The sequence below is a fragment of the Daktulosphaira vitifoliae genome, unplaced genomic scaffold (genome assembly GCF_025091365.1).
Source record: "Daktulosphaira vitifoliae isolate Bord-2020 unplaced genomic scaffold, ASM2509136v1 Scaffold_4, whole genome shotgun sequence".
Lineage (NCBI taxonomy): Eukaryota > Metazoa > Arthropoda > Insecta > Hemiptera > Phylloxeridae > Daktulosphaira > Daktulosphaira vitifoliae.
The window spans coordinates 25,525,831-25,546,665 of NW_026099575.1; the positions used below are offsets into that span (position 1 = coordinate 25,525,831).

Below are 20,835 nucleotides of genomic sequence, written 5' to 3' on the forward strand. Positions count from 1 at the left end.
TTTTATTTTGAATATATATAAAAAATATTATGATTATAAATATTTAATTTTGTCAACTTGAGGGAGTTCATCATTATTTATATCAGGAAGAAATTCATATATTAAGAAACCCAGTTTGTATAGTAAATCTTTCACACAATTTCTATATTTCATCAATACAATATTATTACAAAAACAGAATATAAATTGTAAAAATAATTAATTCACAACTAAACCCTACTAATAGTGCTAGTGGCCGCAAAAACTTGGAAAGAAATTTGGTAAACCAAGTCCATAATTATTTTAGTTAAAATGGGTATTGAAACAATTTTAAATATTTGTTTATACAACACTATTCAAACATAACTTAAAATTATTTGGCAGCCACAGCCCTAATTTCCTAATTGAAATATAAACTAAAAACTATATTTTATTCATTATGATTAACAATAACATTAAAATAGTTATTTGAATATTTACATACGACAATACTTTATCATAATATGCTTTACTCTATATTTAATGAAAATAATAAAATCATTAAAAATACATACAAACACACATAGTTTTTTAATAAGTATTTTATACTATTTATTCTAATAAAAAAAAAATTAATCAGTCTATTTTCTATTTTGAATTATTCCTAAAAGCTTTAAGTGTATACGATATAAACATAAAGGAAGGCCGTAACACTTTTTTTAATGGCAAGTTTACTACTTTTCTATACTTTGGAATTGATTTGAGATGAAAATTAAAATTTATGATAAGTTAATGCATGTATTTTTTTTTATAAAGCAAAATAAAATATAAGAACAACTAATTTAAACAAAAAATATTATGTTGACTAATATTGCACCATATTATGATGTGAATATTTTAAGAGAACAATATTATAATATATTAGGTGAATTTTTACTACTAGAAATGTGAAATATGTACAACATATAATGGCTTCTTTTATAGAATTTTATGTTATATACAAGATATTATAACATATACTTAAGTCCAATGTAACTCGTCTAATAATGACTACACTGGTAACAATGTGGTAGCATAAAAAAATATACTAATGTTACTTATTAAATAATATGTAATACATAAATATTGTTTTATAACAATCCCACTTATTTGAGATTGGAGCAATAAATAAGAATACATAAATAATCTTTAAAATATCTAAAAAATTAAACTAATTCTATATATGATTAATTATAAATTAATTTCTATACATAGGGCACGCTCACACACTTAGCTTAATTAAAATTATTTGCTTTTATATAATATTAAAATGGCTACACAATTCATATTAACATTTGCCTTGAAAGTGATAGTTATTAAAAAAAAATTACAATACACACGAAAAAAAAAAAAAATATGGCAAATCATATCAAATAAAAACAAAAAAAGTAAAAGATGGATCTTTGTCAAAACATTACTACATTTACAATAACAATAGTGTAAGATTTAACAATGTTTTAAAGAAATTTAAAACTGTTATTTGATAATTAAAACATGTTTTCCGCTTATATTTTCATTCATTTACGCGACTGCCATAACACATATTTACTTTCAAAAGTCAATCATACTTACCTGACCTTAAAAGCACAAATTACATAAACAACTAACTTACCAAATAAATATGAGAAATTCTTGATACAAGAAAAAATGTCAATATTTTATAGGACTATAATGAAATACTTTGACATATATATATATATATATATGAAATAATACTCAGTGTTCAATATAAATTTTTATTTCAAAATCACTTTCAAAAAATTATTAAATATGTATTACATTATGATGCCATAGAGATAGGTTGTTAATTTTTATTAAATTATCTATATCTTAAAAATTGAATGGGTTTTTGAAACCTATTGGTTAATGTCGTTAAAAAATATATATACATACTTTATTTTCATTATCATTTGTGCTTTTAAGACATAGTACTACAAGCATTTAGACAACAGTATTACTATAAAAAATACAGTTCAATAAACAAATTCAACATTACTTTAGTAATTAAGATTTTAATGAGATCAGTTGGTAAATGTCCACAAATAAGGCCCTTATATAATTTGCGCACAACAAATAATAATAATTAAGCCTTTGAAGCTGCCAGAATATACAAGATAGATAAACTTTATAACACAATAAATACAAGATGGGTTCGTTGCTCAAAATGGTGATGATTAGAATTAAAATTTTTATCAAGTACATTTCTTGTAAATGTAGTAATAATCAAAAAATAAAATGTTAAAATAAAAACAACGTCAGAGAAAATCTTTTGGGAAAATATAATAAAACAATAAAATCTAAGCAATAAAAATAATAATAAAAACAATTAATGAATGAAGAAAAAGGATAGAAAATAAAAATAAAATATATTGTCAAATAAACAGAACAAAACTGTAAACAATAATATTAATAATAAAATTTTCGAGTTCGAACTACAAAGAAGTTTACGTGACTGCGGCCAATAGGCTTGCGGCGGTCGGTGGGGGAAGATGGAGATTTGGAGGCGGAGGAAGAACAGGCAATCCGACTTGCGTACCCACGCTGACAGAATGCTGAGGCATTGGATGGGGTTGATGCAGGCCGATCATTTCAGACACGTTTTCTTGCTTCATTAAGTGTTTCAACATGAATGAGGCATTAGTACCGTGGTCTTTCGAAAACTGTCCAGATTGAAATTGTTGTTTAGTGTTAGTGTGACTGCGCCGATGGGATACCAAGTGCCCTTTGCACATGAAATCCTTAGGGCACAAGTCACAACGGAAGGGACGATCGGCCGGCATGCCCTTTTGATGGGACCTCTGATGGAACAGGAGATTGCCCTTAAGGCGGAACGCCTTGCCGCAGTCGGTGCACACGTACGGACAATCGCGAGGATGGGTCAACATGTGTTCGAGCAACGGTTCCTTGGCAGAGAACACCTCAGAGCAGATGATACAATTGTACTCTGCCCCCGGCGCGTGCTGGCGCACGTGACGTTTCAAATGTTCTTTGCGTGCAAAGGTTCGATTACAGAATTCGCAAGCGTGTGGCGATTCGCCTGTGTGAATACGAATATGACAAGTAAGATGTTCTTTGCGCGTAAACGTTTTAGGACAAAAATGACATCGGTGTGGAGACTCACCAGTGTGCTGACGAATGTGGTTGGTCAGGTTCTCTTTTCTAGTAAATGACTTCATGCAGAATGTACACTTGTGCGGCGATTCACCAGTGTGCCGCCTGATGTGGTTGACCAAATGATCCTTACGTGTAAATGCCTTTGGACAATACTGGCACGGGAACGGTGTCTCTCCTGTGTGTTGACGCTCGTGGTAAACCATGTGGTCTTTACGAGTGAATGATTTCGAGCAGTAATTGCAGTGGTGAGGTGTTTCACCTACACAGTGGACCAAACAAAAACCCATGTCAATGAATCAACACACACACACACACACACGTACACACGCACACAAGTTCAATATAATAAATTTTTTTTAAAAATTCTTATTTTAGTGCCCACTTAAGACTAACGCAAATCCAATAATACTTGCGAGTTATTGAACACATACTCTCTCGTGTCTCTGATTTATACCAAAATACGTTGACTTTTTTTATACGTCATACTGAAATATGTTTATAATATACACATATTTATAATATAGTAACGTTAAAATGGGTTTTGATTTGGTCCACGCTAACATTTAGCACGATTGTGCAGGAATCTTCTATAATTTTAGTTCATTTTTAAAGAGATATATAACGATAACCAAAAAATATATTGCAACCAAAAATTACTAATAACCGACACCAGTGGTACACCAAAGTAAGGATTTTAAAAATTATAATTAAATTACTTATTTAAACAAATATTATAATCGTGGACTCTGATTTGCTTAAAGATATATTTTTATTACATTTGATACTCAAAGTAAATTATTTACATTATAATAAACAGTTTCCCCAAAAATGTATATTATATAGTTATATACAATAATAATGTTATCATCATCAAATTGAAAAACATATTAAACTCAAATAGTTATTACTCCTGTAAATTTTTTGTTTAGTGTACCAACTGTCATCACTAACGCAACCGACAAAAATATTAGTTCTTCTATAGAAATAGTTTCTAGTTTTGCAAGTTAAACGTTAATACATTTCTCACAACCATGTCTAATTTTTACCTTTCACAAGTCGTAAATGGGCACACAAAATAAGAAAATTTTTATTGATGCTAAATGAATCATATATTTTAACTTAAAACTACAATTAATAAAACTTAATAAAACAGTATCAGTTATATAAGTAATGGTTTTTCTGTGCTTCACTTTAGTATTGATATTTTTTTAATAATGCACGGGGCCATAAAAATCATGTAAAAATAATAAAATGAAAAAAATCTATTTTTAATTCCAAATACTTAATCAAATACACATGAATTTTTGGCCACTCTGCATATTTATATTGATTATAACATTTTTTACTATATAGAATTTAGTAACTGAAACAACTTTAACACACAATATTTTAACTAAGAATTCCTCCATGATATAGAATAATTTATTGATTCATGTTGTGTGCGATCACAGAAATAAAATATATCTTAATTTATTTATAATTTCAAGGCTTAGCTTAATGTACAAATGGAATTCTAATTTATTTTGATAAACCTACATGTAAAATTAAAACAGAATTTGGTGTACAAAGAAATTTATTTTTCAATTGTTAAAATTTACATAAGTTATAAGATTAATAACTATGGTTTTGAAATTAATATTATTGAACTGTTACCTCTACCATTTAATCATCTAATTTTTTTTTTTATAAGAATAATAATATACAATAAAGACTTAAGTCTAAAAAGATATTTAAAATTTGAAAACATTGATTTACAATAAATTGATTTTATATAGGAATCTAACAACATAAAAACTAACTACGTTATTATACTAATTTTGTATTAGTTTTACAGAAATATTTTTATATAAATATTATTTATTTAAGACATACAAAAATATATATCATATTTAATGTATCATTCCCAATTTTAAAATAAATATTAAAAAATCTACTTTTGTCAAGGAATAGTCCATAAAATATTTACTATGATTAAAAGCGAAAAAAAGAACACCTAACTTTAATGGATTGGGTAATCATAAATAGGGAACTAAATAATCAATTAATGGGGATAGTGAATTCACAAGCAGTCACCATTTGTTGAGTTCTGTATTTACGTAACAGCAGCCAGCAAACCAGCTCTAGAATGTGGTGTAACATTGTCAGCATTATTTTGTGGTGATGATGGAAGTGCAACTTGTGTCCCCACACTGACTAATTGTGCAGTCTGTATGCTAGAACTACCATCTGGCTGTTGCTGATGTAAAGTAATCAATTCAGTCCCATCACACTCTTGTTTAACTAAACTTTTTAGTACAAATTGACCATTACTAATTTGAATTGTCGCAGGAAAATGAGCATTTTTATCAAGACGTCTATTTGAAATATCATATTGAATAGCACGCTCAGTTTGATTAGTTAATTGTTGTATATTAATCAATTCTCCATCTTCTTTACCATTTTTGATAACAAATGAATTATTTCCAATTATTTGAATTGTAGCAGGGAATGCAGTTTGAACTTTTGGATTTGTATGACTGCGACGATGTGAAACCAAATGACCTTTGAACATGAAGTCCTTAGGACAAAGATCACATTGGAATGGGCGATCAATGGGCATACCCTTTTGGTGAGAACGCAAGTGAAATAATAAATTTCCTTTCAACCTAAATGATTTCCCACAATCTGTACAAACATAGGGGAAGTCTTGAGGATGTGTAGCCATATGTTCAAGCAACTGCTCCTTAGTAGGCATAGTTTCATCACAAATAAGACAATTATACTCAGAACCTGGAATATGTTGGCGCATATGGCGTTTCAAGTGTTCTTTGCGGGTAAAGGTACGATTACAGAACTCACAAGCATGAGGTGACTCACCTGTATGAATACGAATGTGACAAGTAAGGTGTTCTTTACGCGTGAAGGTTTTAGGGCAAAAGTGACATCGGTGTGGTGACTCACCCGTATGTTGGCGAATGTGATTTGTCAGATGTTCCTTCCTTGTAAACACTTTTAAACAGTAGGTGCACTTGTGTGGCGATTCTCCTGTATGACGCCTCACGTGATTGACCAAATGATCCTTACGCGTGAATGCTTTTGGACAGTATTGGCACGGGAACGGCGTTTCCCCTGTGTGTTGACGCTCGTGGTAAACCATGTGATCTTTACGCGTGAACGATTTTGGGCAGTAATTGCAGTGGTGAGGTGTTTCACCTATACAGTGGACCAATAAACATATTAGCTAAATGTCTATTGAGAAAAAACTTTTCTTTGCTTATTTTTGAGAAAAAATTCTTTTGTCGTAATTAAAATTCGTTTTCAAGAAGCTACAAGACTTCACTAATCAAATTTTATTGGTCCACTATATACCAATTACACTAGAGCGCTTAGGTGATTTACTGAATAATTTTAACTACCTAAGTAATGTTTATACACTACTTTTTTCTTAACACCTATTAGACTTGTTTTATATTTTTTATAATTGGACAGAGTTTATAACCAACATTTATGACACGCACACAACATTAATAACTAGTTGATAATATTCAAGATAACCCTATGTATTTGATTGTTAATGAAAATATATCAAACTTAATCTTTGTATAGTTTTCATGTAGTTTATTATTTTTGTCGGATACGCATAATATAAACAAAATTAAAACAAACAGGCACCTGAACGAAAAATGAAATAAGTTCAAAACTATCAACCAAAAAATAAAAAATAAAAATAAAATTTGGAGAAAACTCAAATTGAACGAAAAAAAAAAAAATCAAAAAAATGGGAAGATATGTAATCTTAAAGAGCAATACAACTTACGATAAGTAGAAGGACCTGGCTCCATGTTCATAGAATATTCGGCAGCGTTTTGTATACCACCTATAAATTATTCATATATTTTCAAAGAACTAGACTACTGCATTTTAGTACATCAAATCATCAAAATTGTAAACCAATTTACATCTTTGTGATACACAACCCTTGGAACACTCAGAAGCAATTTTTGTATACATAAAAATGTTGATAGTTTATTTTTTTCTTATAGAATGAGGTGAAAATAATACTAAATCATGTCATATATATATATATAAATATATACAATTAACTTATATATTTTAAACCCTTATCTAAGAACCATTTCAAGTTATTACACAGGTATTTTCTAAATTTTAATACATTTAAACTTGTAATATAAGATAACTATTATTTCTAACTCATGCAAACAGTACCTTATTGTCCTAGAGATATACCCTGTAGTAGTATAAACAACATAAATAAGCTAAAATATTCAGATATTAATTATACAATAATATAGTTTATAATATTATGCAATCATTTGATTGAACATGAAAAGATAGATAAATATTTAAAAATCATCATGGGAAACCAACTCAAAAATTAAATACCTTAAAGAACTATCAAAACAAACAAAATATAGCGCTCTAGTGCAATTGAAAACTACAAACTAATTATATATATTTAATCAAATTATATTTAAGTTAAATTTTAGTGTAAGAATAATAGAATGAAAATTCATCAAATACAATTCCATCTTCAATCAACAATAATTATGAAAAGTCATATTTACTAAAAAAGCAAAATAATAAAATGGAAAAACTCTAATAAAATTTCAATTATAATGGGAAAAAATTGTCATATGACTCAGAGAACAGATCCAGATAAATCAATTACATCAAAAAATAATTTCTCAATATCAAACAACCAACAAGTTGAATTACACATTTTAACTAAAATTTGACATAAAACATAGAGTCCTTGACTTCAGTTAAATTTTATTTCAAAAATAGTGCAAACATTTTATTAGAAATAAAGCATTAACTAAATTTGACTAAAAATAAGTTTAATATATTTAGAACATTGATAAAGAGCATAAAATTCTTTTTAAATGTTCAGTCGAAGAAAATGATGGTCAAAAAGAATAAATGAGAAATTGTGTAAATTACAGAAAACAAATTAATGAAATTTGATGAAAACAAAAATTCAACGTACATTATTAATGTAGCACAAAGCATAAATTAATACTAAACTTGGTTTCATTAAAATTTTGAAGATATGCAGCCTAAATATCCTAAAAATATGTATAATTAACTTATAGAATTTTGTGAACTCATTAAAAACCATAAAGCTATAACAGATAGTTGTTTAAATAGAAAAAATTTTTATGATTTCTATTCATACTCTGAAAGATATTCATAGAAAATTTAAGAAAACCCTAATTATTAAAAGTAAATAAAACAAATTGTTTTAAAAAAATGTAAATTTTTTGTTACATTAAGTAATAAAATGTGTACAGAGCTATTTTCCAATTTTTTAAGGATAATACAAAAAATAAAAATAACATTAATTATTTTTATGATTCAATGCCAAGGGTTGTGTAATTTTGATACAATCCTTATATTCACAATTCTACATAGAAATAACTATAAAGAAAGTAATTAAAAAAAAAAATCATAGGGTCAACAAAACTGGTAAAACATAGAAATAAATTTTAACACATAATATTCTAAAAAAATAAATAAAAATAATGCAACTTCAAATTGAAAAATGATAAAAAATTACAATAACAAAATAAAAATCCAAAAACAAAAAATCAACTTCAAGAATAACTAAAACTAAAAGAAAAAAAATTTCCTTTAAATTAAAGAATTTTTAAAACTTAAAACAAATGAAATAAAAATGTATGTACTTCATATTATATAATAAAACTCAGATTAGTTTTATTACAAATAATACAAAAATATTAATGGTATTGATTCTTACACTCGTTTTTAAGAAATTTAAAAAAAAATTAATAAAATAAAATAATTAAATATATATACTTAGGTAATGGACGTCTTAATGTCTAAATATTATGTTTAAGCAAAATAAACAGAATAATTAATTTTTAGTTTTTAACATTATACATACCAGTATGTTGTCTCACATGATTGACTAAATGTTCTTTGCGAGTAAAAGTTTTGGCACAATAATCACATCTATGTGGAGTTTCACCTGTATGCCACATTACATGATTCTTGAAATGATCTTTTCTAGAAAAGTATTTTCCACATATATCGCAATGAAAAGGGGAGTCTGTGATGTGTGTCCGACGTTCACCACTTGAACCAGTGATTTGAGTACCACCTGATGAACTACTTGGTACAGTAGCTACTGCTGCTCCTCCTAATTGCAGCATAAGACTAGAGCCTGTGATGTGTGTACGGCGTTCATTATTACCATTACTTTGATTATTGCCAGAAGATCCTCCTTGGCCAGTACCAACAGCAGCAGCAGCTCCTCCAAGCTGTAGCATAAGACTGGAGCATACTTTTGTAGGATCACCTATATAAATAAAAATGATAATAGTAATAAAATCATCCTATGTGGCATTCATTGAAAAATAATAGATTTATACTGTTTGATAACTTACTGAACGTACCCCAATTGACTCTATGCTGCAACAATTCAAGATCAGAAACAGAAGTTGGAGGTGTGAAATGAGCATGCGCAGGTTGAGGTGGTCCTTCCATATTCTGGTGATGTTCACTTCTATCTCTATTAATGCTCATATTTTCTGGTGGCATCGGTACTCTTAATTCACTAGCTTTCAGCACTTCAGTCATGTTAATCTGATAAAAAAAGATCATTAGTTAAAATGACTTAAAGATGAGAATAATTTGTTTATTTTAGAAACATTATAAGTAACACTTAAAATCAAGTCCAAAGGAGAAAAATTAAGGAATAGATGAAAAATGAGTAGTTTATAAAATAGTATTTTATGAATAACTATAAACATGAAAAATATCTATGTAACAATAAGGTGATAAACTACACATGTAAATTTTTACAATTACTTCTGTAAAAAACAATACTTTTCCAGAAGTTGAAGAAAAAAAACAGAAACTTTTTAAGATAACTTCCAGAAATATTTTGGTTTATTGTAATCATATCAGAAGTTCTGAAAAATAAAATGTTTTTCCTGTATGATAAAAAAACCCATTAAAATATATTACCATAAAGAGGAATTTAACTTAATAGGATAATTTTTTAGAAAGAAAAATATTTTTGGAAATACAATTTATGATAGAGAAAATTACATGAAAATTAAAATTTTAAAAATAATAAAAATGTTAAAAACAAATAGTTAACAATATAATATGTTAAGCAATTAGTTATATGTATAATTGTACAAGTTACTTTTTTTTTTAAATAATATTAATGTGTATTTATCATTATAATTTTCACTCCTATGAGAATACCCACTAATAAACAACATTTATTAAAGTTCAATATTGACAACACATTAATGTCCATGTAGTTATTATTTAAATAGGTGTTCATCAATATTTAATAAACTAATTCTTTTAACTAGTAACTACGACTGCAACAAGTAAATATTTTCCTTTAAATAACTAAGTATGAGTTGCTTTAGACTGGATATCTTAATTGGCATGTGATTAAATACGGGTCCTACTAATTCAAAAATGTACATATTAGAAATAAATAACCCTTAGAAAAAGTACTAAAACTTAGTACTTAACATCATGTCCTAAAAATCAATAGGACGCAATTTCTAATCTATTAATACAATCTTATAATACGTATTAAGAAATTAAAAGAATTAGTATGTGTGATTGAACTATAGATTTTAGGATAGTTACCGGAATCGAAGGCCTAGTGGCAACCAGAGATGATATAACGAAACCCGCATTAGAACAATGGTGCACTAACTCAATTGGCGGCAATCAACAGTTCAGAGTGAAAAACACAGATATTATCGGCATAATACTAGTTACTTAATCAGAACCGAGCAATTTTGAGATGATATAACACATGCAAGTGGTCATACATCGGGAAGAAGCGAGACGAAAATAAAAACTTTAATTGAGTACAAAGGACTGCCGTAAGGGGTAAAAATCAATACCTACGCGGTCGGCTTGGCCTAGGCGTCAACTATGATTGCCGCCTTTGTTACCAATCAGATAATTCTCGCCTAATATTCGAAGTAAATTGAATTAGTCAGAAAATCTTCGCAAGTGTCAGGGTTCAGAACCCGGTAACCCGGGGCCAACAATAGCCAGTTAGTTGCTGGTAAGAGATGGGCGGCGACCAGTACTGGTAAAGCACGGATGCCGATCGACTATAACCAAAATGGCGAACGGCTCAGTTGCTGTTTGCCGCCGTTCAGAGTTTTTTCCCGGCGAACGTAGAATTGCATAACAGCAAGCCCGGGGCCGTTCGGCTACGCATCGTGGAACGGGTGAGTTGTCGGGAGATGGGTGTGCAGGGAAAGCATCAGGCCAGCAGGGGTGTAGACGGGAAAAATGTACGCCGCGGCTGTCAAGACAAAGGAGGTGGGTAGATGGGAAAAAAGCCCTTCACAACCCTGCCCATCGATGTATGGCGGGAAACCGCCAGAATTGCTTACCGTATGCCTTTGGAAACGCTGGTGATCGGTACGAAGACGCTCAGCCCGTTCTAAACACCCGTTTTGCCGAAATTCTCACTAGATTAAGACATTATTTGCAGACCTTTGAGACGGAGAAACGCATTCGTCAGTGGAAGCACGATCGATTGTGCGGCCATTTTGACGGGCGAGGGGGAATGACGTCATAGCGGCGGTTTTATCTTTTTTCTCACTTACTCTAACGTTGTTTTCTATAATCTTCATCCGCCCGCAACGCCGCCGACTATTTATTTCAAAGAGGTTTGGTTACATAAATCTACAGCTTCCTTGAAAAATCCCGGGTTTTTTTAAAGCTTATATCCTAATTTCTTAAACAGATATATTAATATTTTACTGAATACAATACAATCAAATAATAATGTAAATTTAATACATTCTGATTTATTAAGAACTTCCTGAACAATTTATTTGTAAAAAGTAGAACTTTTTCCAAGCATTACCATCTTTGACGCTAAGATGAAATATATCTTAAGAATTGATTTTGTTAAGAAAATTAATTCTATTTGTCTATCTTTTAGACTAATTTTATAATGTAAAATAATTATAAATAACTTTGTTCATTCCAAAATACCTGAGATGTTCCACGTATCCAGATTAAACCTTAAGCTAAGTACCTGGCCTCCTTTTTCGGACTTGATCTTTATCTGATAATCGGTTTATAAGCATTTATTTATTTGGCATTTACTTAATGCTCGGTTTTTATATATACAAAGCAGTCCAGCATTTACTGATAACTTAAATAACTTATGATCTAGTAAATATTTTTTTCTGATTTTTTTTTTTTTTTTAATAACAGTTATACGTTAGGTATTTTTATATTTTTACATTTTATTGAAAATATTAATTACTTTTTAAATTTTAAATAAAACGAAAAAAAAAATCAAGATAGCTATTTTGTAGAGTAGATTTTAAGAAAAATGTTGGTAAGAAAATATCTTATTGATATTCAGTATTAAATAGTGTTAAACATTGAAATACATGTTAAGAAAAGGACAGAAGAAATGTAAGATAAATAGTTTAATCTCTAAAGAGATAACACTACTTAATTAATATTAGGTATTGTTCATTTTTTATTTGAACTAAAGCCGGTCATTGGAATCTCAATAATTTTCATGGAAAAATCCATACTTGTATCATATTTAGTGTGAAAAGATTGTTTACTCCTATTTTTTTTTTAATAAACATAACGTTTGATAATGTAGAATAAATACAGAACAATTAAAATTTTTACAAAATTTAAAATGTTACAGAAAACTAACTACCAAACATTAATGAGAATTTTTTTTCACCAAATAATTTTTTAAAATTAAATTATAAAAATGATATTAATTACATTATTACAGCCCTAAAGTATATTAATTATTCATAAAATAATAGCAAAAAAAAATTAACTGTATCAAAAGTTATTGAAGTTGTTAGTGACAGCTGGGCCACCTGTATTTACTACATCTTTACAAAATACCAATACATTTTTAAAGATAGTTCAAATTAACATTTTAAATATCACTATATATCTATAATATTTTTTTACAAATCTGTTCTCATTGAATTTTTTTTTTATTCTTAATTTTATCTGTTAACAGACTTAATTTAGAATATTATTTAAATTATTTAAACATAACATACTAGGTTTCAAAACATGAATAAACTGTTAGAAAAAAGATATTTTCCAGAACAAAAATATTTATTTTAAAAATTATGTACAAAAATATTCACCAAAGCAATTCATAAGAGTAAAATAACAATTATGTATAAATTTTGGACTAGATAATATATTATAAAAATAACTATAACATTTTCATATTTAATTGAATAGATAGTAGTAAAATAATTTGAACTATATTATAAAAACAATAAACAAATTATGTAGTAATTTAGTAACACATAAATGTGCTACAAAAAATATTCAAAATAAGATGTGCAAATCAATGGTTAATTGATTATTGTTCTATCACACTATGTCCTTTTAATCCAAATATTAATGTAGATGTTGATTTTTATCATTATTACATCACATGAATTTATTTGATCTCCTTTTTTGCTCGCTTTTTTCATACTTGACATCCAAATTTAAACTTTAAATAGTACTAAAAAATAATGATTATATTAAGTAATTGCATTTATAAATTAAATAGATTAAAAAAAATCATTATCATTAAAAAATGCTTTAATGTAAATCTGTAGATAGTGTTTAATTTTTAAAATAAATTGTTGGATTATTTCAAAAGCAACACTAACTCTTTATTTCATTAATTATATCCTAAATACTAGTTTTATGATTTATAAATATAATACATGACTAAATATACATTATAGAAATTGAATTTAGTATGAAATTGATATTCAATATTTTGTATTATAATTTATAATGGAGATATTACAAAAAATAATAGCTATATATTTTGTTACCTTTATTGCAAAAGTATATGAAAATTTTTGTATGAATTTAACAAAAAAATAGTATGATTATTCTGATTCTCATTAGCTAATTACAATTTCAGTTATAAAATTCAAATTTTAATTCATTATAAACTACTGGTAGCTAGATATAGTAGTGTATTAACTGGTTAATAGTTAAGAATTTGAAATCTTCAAGTAATATTTATTATTAACATTATGAATTCTTAAACAAATATCTATTCAAATCACTAAATAAAAGTCAAGAAACTAATAACTCTCTAGTTTAAACAATAATATAAAGTTTTGATCATCACAGTTTACTTTAGGGTAGTTGTTCTATATACAAGTATGATAATTGTAATGATACATATTTTTTATAGTTACCAGGGACACTTTCACATAACAATAGAAATGATGCTAACTTCGACTATGTATGTTACTTTTTTGGGCTTTCTTTTTACGTGCAGCCAGCATGTCGTAAAATGGATTGTGGCTAATACTTTGTCTGTAAAAATAACAAATAACAAATAATTTATTTTTTATTTTTATATTTTATACAAATTGCCTTACCTTAAACATTTTGTCCACTCATCCTTTTCTTCAGCTGTAGCAGCAGACATTCTATAAACTGTGTGTTTACCTATAATAACCATCATATTAATTTTATAATTGTCAAACATCATATAATTAAGAATTTATTTAAATGTATTCTATTATATTTCAGCCTAATATTTTAAGTCCATAATTTCAAATAAAAAGTGTAACTAAAAGAAAAACACTAATAATAAATGATAACTCAAAGAAAATTATACTAATAGAAAATAACAATTTCATTTGTGGCTAAAAAGTAATTATTATAAATAACTTACCTTCTACAACCTTTCCTTCGCTATCAGTTTTACAGGCTTTAATGAAATCTGTAGTGCCAGGAGCAGCATATAATTCAAAGCAATGTGGCTTATGACGATCAGATACTTCTCTAACTTCAATATTTTCTAATGGAATTATACCACGAGGCTCTTTGTCAGTAGTATATTCAAAATAATATAAACAATTATCATTTAGTATGAACCATCGCCGTTTCCAACTCTTGTAACGACCACCTAAATTTAATTTAATAATTTAAAAATACATTTGATGAAATATAATAAGTATTTAATTTTACCTTGTTTCCACAACCATCCTTCTTTATCAGGATTGAAAAACGTGTGCATTAAATCATTGCCATCATCTTCAGGTATTTTAAAAGGCTCAGTTTTTATGCTGTCATATAAGCTCTAAATGATAATTATGAGTTTGATAACATTTTTAATAAAAATAGTATTATAAATATTATATTATAATGAAAAAAATTAATTACTCACAATAAGCAATTCTCTAGGTAAATCACCACCATTATTTATCCCTCTATTCATTTGAATAAATTGTTCAACAGATGGTTTGTCTTTTACGCTAGGATTATGAAGACTTGTATTTAACATAATAATAGCAAATGACAAAACATAACAAGTATCTGCAAATTAAAAATTTAATAATATTATTTTCATAAAATAAAAATAAATTTGCTAATTTTACCAGTGTTAGTAAAAATATTTGGATTTAATTGACAATATCTTTCAGCAAAACATTCCATCATTCTATCAATTTTTTGTGCTTCACCAGGAAGCCTAAAACTCCATAAAAATTGTCTAAAAAACACAAATTACACAATTGAACATTTTTTTTACATAAAAATAGAGTAAAAGTAACAATAATAACTTGTATTCAAAAAGTTTAGCAGATTTATGAAAATCTAACATCATATGTTTCTGATCATTTTCATAACTAACTTTAGAAGTATTAAAAAAAAAAAAAACCTATTTGATTTTCTAAACAGAAGTACAAATATTTCTCACGCTTCATTTGTAATCATTTAATATGATACATACAGATTATATTTTAAAGTGTTTTACTTTATAAATTTATAATTTAAGATCACTTATACAATATTTAACAATATTTTCATTACAAATCTAGGAAATTTTACAAATCAAATTTGTATATAAATAATTACTCAAATTAATCTTTCTTTTAATAAATATCAGAAATGAATTGTGTACTGTAAATAAAATCATATTATTATATATAATTGACAAAACAAATATTTTATTAGAGAGTGAGATTCATAAATTTATAATAATAAGAGACAAATAGAATTAAAATGTATATTAAGTTATGAAACAATTATTCTCAAAAATATTAATAGTAAATAATATTTTACCGTAATGCTTGAACTAAAATGAGATCAGTAAAATCATGAAGAGAAACAAATTCTCTTAAAACTCTTTCATTGAAATCATTTCTCTCTCCTAAGTAATCGCCAATGGCAGTTTTATTTAAACCTTCTCCTTTATAAAGAAAAGCAGCTACATCAGCTTCATTATGGTTTAATAGACCATGTTCAACAAGAAATTCAATTCCTTTCTTAGGGTCCATATTAAATTTCTTTCGACCAATTGATAACTGTTTTGCTTTGGTTTGATTTTTACTACATATAGAAATATATGTTATATTATATAGATTATATACTATTATATAGATATTTTAATTACCTATCATCATTTGAATCCATATTCTCCATTTCCCCAACAACTTCTGATAATTCATCTTTAAGTTGCTACAATACAACAAATAAAATAAGAAAAATTATATTCAAACAACTAATTGTAAAAAAATAAAATGAAACTGAAATTGCTATAACATAGTTTAGAAATATATATTTACTTGGCACCTCAATATTATTTTACATTTAAAATTATTAATTTGTACCATTAATTTTTTCTTTCATACCATTTAACCATCTAATAAAGTAATAAATACTAATAAAAAAAAAAATAAAGTAATGTATATTAATAAAGTAAAACAATATATTTTCAGGACAAACTTTTTATTACATGGAGATAAGTAGGGCTAGGAATTATATGCATTTAAGTTTTATTTGAGCAAATTTAAAGGATCCCAAATTTTGAAAAACTATATACAGAGTGATTGATTCATCATCTTAAGTAATAATTAAAAAAATTTTTTTTTGATTTTGTTTGGTATTATTTATTTCTCAATTCATAAGAGGCAAAACACATATTTAACTTGTTCATAAGGTAGAAAATGATCTAATAAAAAATTGATGGCTAATAACAACTTTCAAACAAATATTTCGGAAATTATTAACATTTTGAAATGTCCACTGAAGGTGAGACACAGGTTATATAATTTTTATCACTATGCATTTCTCTGCCACGCATAACAGTTATTTCTTTAGTTGGATCATTTTCTATTATATAAACTAGTTAAATATATATGTTGTTATTTAAATAATAAAGTTGATATTCTTATAAGGGATAAGGGATGGACCTAAAAAGTATTTAACCACTTATAAATTGGCAAATAAATAATACTAAACAAATTTAAATTAATTTTTTTTTTTTAATTATTATTATTAGAAGAAATTTAATGTAATAATCAAACAATTACAATGAAGTAGTGTAGAAATATTTTTTGTTTTACATTTTTGTTTATAGTTATATTCTTAGTAAAAACAAAATAATAAGTTTTCAAGTCAATTATTAAAAATTTGTACTGATTAATCTTGTGTTTTAAATAACATAACAAAATTTATCAATTCATATAATTCCTAGCCCTAGAAAAGCTAATGAATTAACTTTTACGACCTCACTTATTGATATTTGGATGCTATTCATTTATTAACAGATTAAAAGAGCTTTTATTTTTATTATTAACTCTATAAATTTAAAACACTTTTTGTTATAGAAGGCAACATAAATTTATTTACTAACACAGAATTTTTTCTTTTAAATATAACTGTAATGTATAGGATAATCAAAGACAAGACACTCATTTTCTTTGAAACTATTGAATATTTTCAATTTTTGTAAAAGAAATATTATTTACATTATGTAGATGAATGTTTTTTTTTATTTCTTCAGAATTAAGAAACTGAAACTTTAATTTTCTTTAGTGAAAATACCTAATTTATTCTTATATGTTTTATATATTATATCATTCTTATGTTATTGTTTGTTAAAGTTAAAGCGATTTGTGACCAATTTTCTATTGATAATTTGCTGTTTAGCATAGAGTAGTCATCATTTCTTTATAATATCACATAAACAAGTTTATATAGAAAATTTTAGTTATCATATCTGTCACTTACTATAGTCAGAATAAATACTAATAATAATTTATAGACTATTGAAACAGATTATTGCTGCCTTCAGAATTATGAAAACTAATTTAATGATGAAATTCTATTTTAGATCAAATCTTTTAACAATTTTAAAATGCAAATGATTGATTGTATAAAAAAAAAATATAAGAACAAAATTTATTTCTATCATATCATTAAATCAAAATTATTTAACAACATATTATTTAATTTTTTTGAATCAAATAATTTTTTCTTAGCAAAAATTGAAAATATTCATTTGTTTTTGAAAAAATGAGTATCATGGTTTAGAAAATTCTGTGTAAATTTATATGACAATTAATTAAAAATATATAAATATTTTTTGCAGTTTTTTTAATATATTATTTTAGATAAACAAGCTTTGACTTTCAACAACATGATTTTATTGTAATTGAGTAGAATAAATATTATAAATATTTTGATATTAAAAATTAAATACATTCTACAACTACAATAAAACTATTACTCATAAGATAATATAAATGATATCAATAAAAGTAGATGGTCTAAAACTATTCTACAAATATCTATAAAGGAAATAACCATGATTCATGGGTAAATATTAAAATTAACACTAAATAAATTAAAAACAACAAAAATAATATAAATATTAATTTTTATACTTTATGTTGTCTTATAACTTTAAAAATGAATTTATTAAATAATTTAAAAAATTATTTTTTCAAATATAAAATTGCTATTTTAGTGTTTTATTCATAAAGCACTTATTTATTCTTGACATACAAATAAGTGTTTTATAATTTGACAAGCTTCATCTATTATAAAACATATTTTTTATTATTGTCTCTAATAAGAAAAAAATATATAATTTTTTCAAAATAGACCTTTTTCAGTTATTTTCTTTCAAAAAACTCTGATAGATTGACAATAATTCTAGGATAATTACTTATTAAGTTGTAAATATTTTAATACATAAAGTGGGCATGTAATACAGGTGGAGGGTACATAACTCTATATGAGCTGTATCTACTCATGCTTAGTCTGAAACTGTAAAAATAATTTACAAAAAAAATAATACAAAGTATTTGCTGATGCAAAAAAGTTATCATAATTGTCAGAACATGGTGGGAGACTATGTATATATATAATGTATTACATGACTGAAAAATCATAATTTTATAGATGTGTAAATTTTTAAACAGCAGTGCAATAAATATTAATTTACTATTCTATGATCATTCATTTGAAGGTTATATTAATTTGTATATGTTAAAACAAATTTATACTATATAGTACAACAAATTATAGTAACCTGTATTTCAAGTAAAAGTTCAGCTTTACGTCTTCTTATTTCTATTAACAACTTTTGTTGTTCTGTTGAAAGTTCTGAAAACAAAAAAATTTCATTGTATTATATTTGTAATATAACAAGAATAGTATAACTATCACATAAATAAAATATTTTCTACTTTTAATTTTAGTGTAGTAATTCTACAAATAGTAAAATTCAAAAAACTTAATTTTGAAATAATCTAGTTTGAGGATTCAAACAACCAATTAATGTATTGATGTTAGTATTTTATCATTTTACAGTTTAAATATTGCACTTCAATTAAAATAATCTAGTACATCAACATGATTATTTTTGCCATAAAAAACAATTCTAAATTAATATTTTTAACACTTAAATCTTAATGACACAATACAATATTTAAAAAAAATTTAACTCCTCATTTGGAAATATTTTAGTTTTAAAAAATTATAATTTTGAGATAAGATACTAGCGTTTTTTAAATTAGAATTTTTCATAAAATAGTTTACTAATGATGAATTACGACAAACATTTCAATTATGAAAAATAAATAGATACCAGCTCGAATCTATAAACACATAATGGTCTAAAACGTATTAAGACCATACAAATGAACAATAACTTATTATAATACTATATAAACTGAATACTTTAAAAAATTAGTTTTTTAAATATATCAAGGTTTCATTATTATAAAAAATAATTGTCGAAGTAATAAAAATAGATCAGTATATTCACAATTCAAAAATAAAAAACACTATAATAACCACCAACTGCAGGAATATTGATAAATAATCAAAATTTTCCCATTGACAATAAAAATATTTATAATCTGAGTAACAAAATGAATATTATTTTTATCATAAGTTTAATCATTATATTATTATATATAAAATACTTGCCGTTGATGTTGAATGTGTCATTAATGTAGGGAACATTCATTTTAAATTTTCTTTATAAACTTTATATTTTTAAAATAAATAGTAAAACACTGAGCATTTTAATAAAAATTTTATTTAAAAAAAATTGTATTAAAATAAATAATTCAACAATAATTAAACGTATTGTACAGATAGTCTGATGAATTAGAGATATTATGTTACGTTCTTCTATAATTACCAATAAAAGAGACTTAGTATTAATAAGGTTAAACTAATGAAAATTTAATTTAAATCATAAATTAGTAGCAATAATAATTAAAAAAACTCAGCCACTGAACTAAAAACAATTTACGATTAAAGCACCACGGACACAAATGAAAATTATTGATAACTTAACACTCCTGACTCCTCTTTTGTGTTTTCAAAAACAAAAGCCATTTTGATAACATTTACATGCATACATAAGTCATAAATATAAATATA

At 25.9% G+C, this 20,835-nt stretch overlaps 2 protein-coding genes across 12 annotated transcripts; both read right to left on the minus strand.

Annotated features, from left to right (window-relative positions):
- Positions 1-114: 114 nt before the first annotated feature.
- Positions 115-11,694, minus strand: LOC126906231 (zinc finger protein OZF-like). Of its 11 annotated transcripts, XM_050686624.1 has the most exons (7): positions 11,517-11,693; positions 9,519-9,717; positions 9,017-9,430; positions 6,908-6,967; positions 6,052-6,303; positions 3,119-3,370; positions 115-3,034 (listed from the first exon to the last, which is right to left on the minus strand). In XM_050686624.1, exons 2-7 carry the CDS (start codon positions 9,709-9,711, stop codon positions 2,442-2,444), a joined length of 1,764 nt encoding a protein of 587 aa, XP_050542581.1. In that variant the 5' UTR covers positions 9,712-9,717; positions 11,517-11,693; the 3' UTR covers positions 115-2,441. The 11 variants fall into 11 exon arrangements, with proteins under 11 accessions (XP_050542581.1, XP_050542577.1, XP_050542575.1 ...); XM_050686620.1 differs by having other exon boundaries at positions 115-3,370; positions 9,528-9,717; positions 11,517-11,694; XM_050686618.1 differs by having other exon boundaries at positions 115-3,370.
- Positions 11,695-13,378: 1,684 nt separating this feature from the next.
- LOC126903682 (cytohesin-1) lies at positions 13,379-20,829 on the minus strand. Its single transcript, XM_050682056.1, has 11 exons — positions 20,374-20,829; positions 19,472-19,545; positions 16,547-16,611; positions 16,216-16,482; positions 15,531-15,643; positions 15,320-15,468; positions 15,121-15,232; positions 14,825-15,058; positions 14,526-14,595; positions 14,340-14,460; positions 13,379-13,642 (listed from the first exon to the last, which is right to left on the minus strand). The coding sequence occupies exons 1-10, from the start codon at positions 20,411-20,413 to the stop codon at positions 14,373-14,375; spliced, it is 1,212 nt and encodes a 403-aa protein (XP_050538013.1). The 5' UTR covers positions 20,414-20,829; the 3' UTR covers positions 13,379-13,642; positions 14,340-14,372.
- Positions 20,830-20,835: the final 6 nt, after the last annotated feature.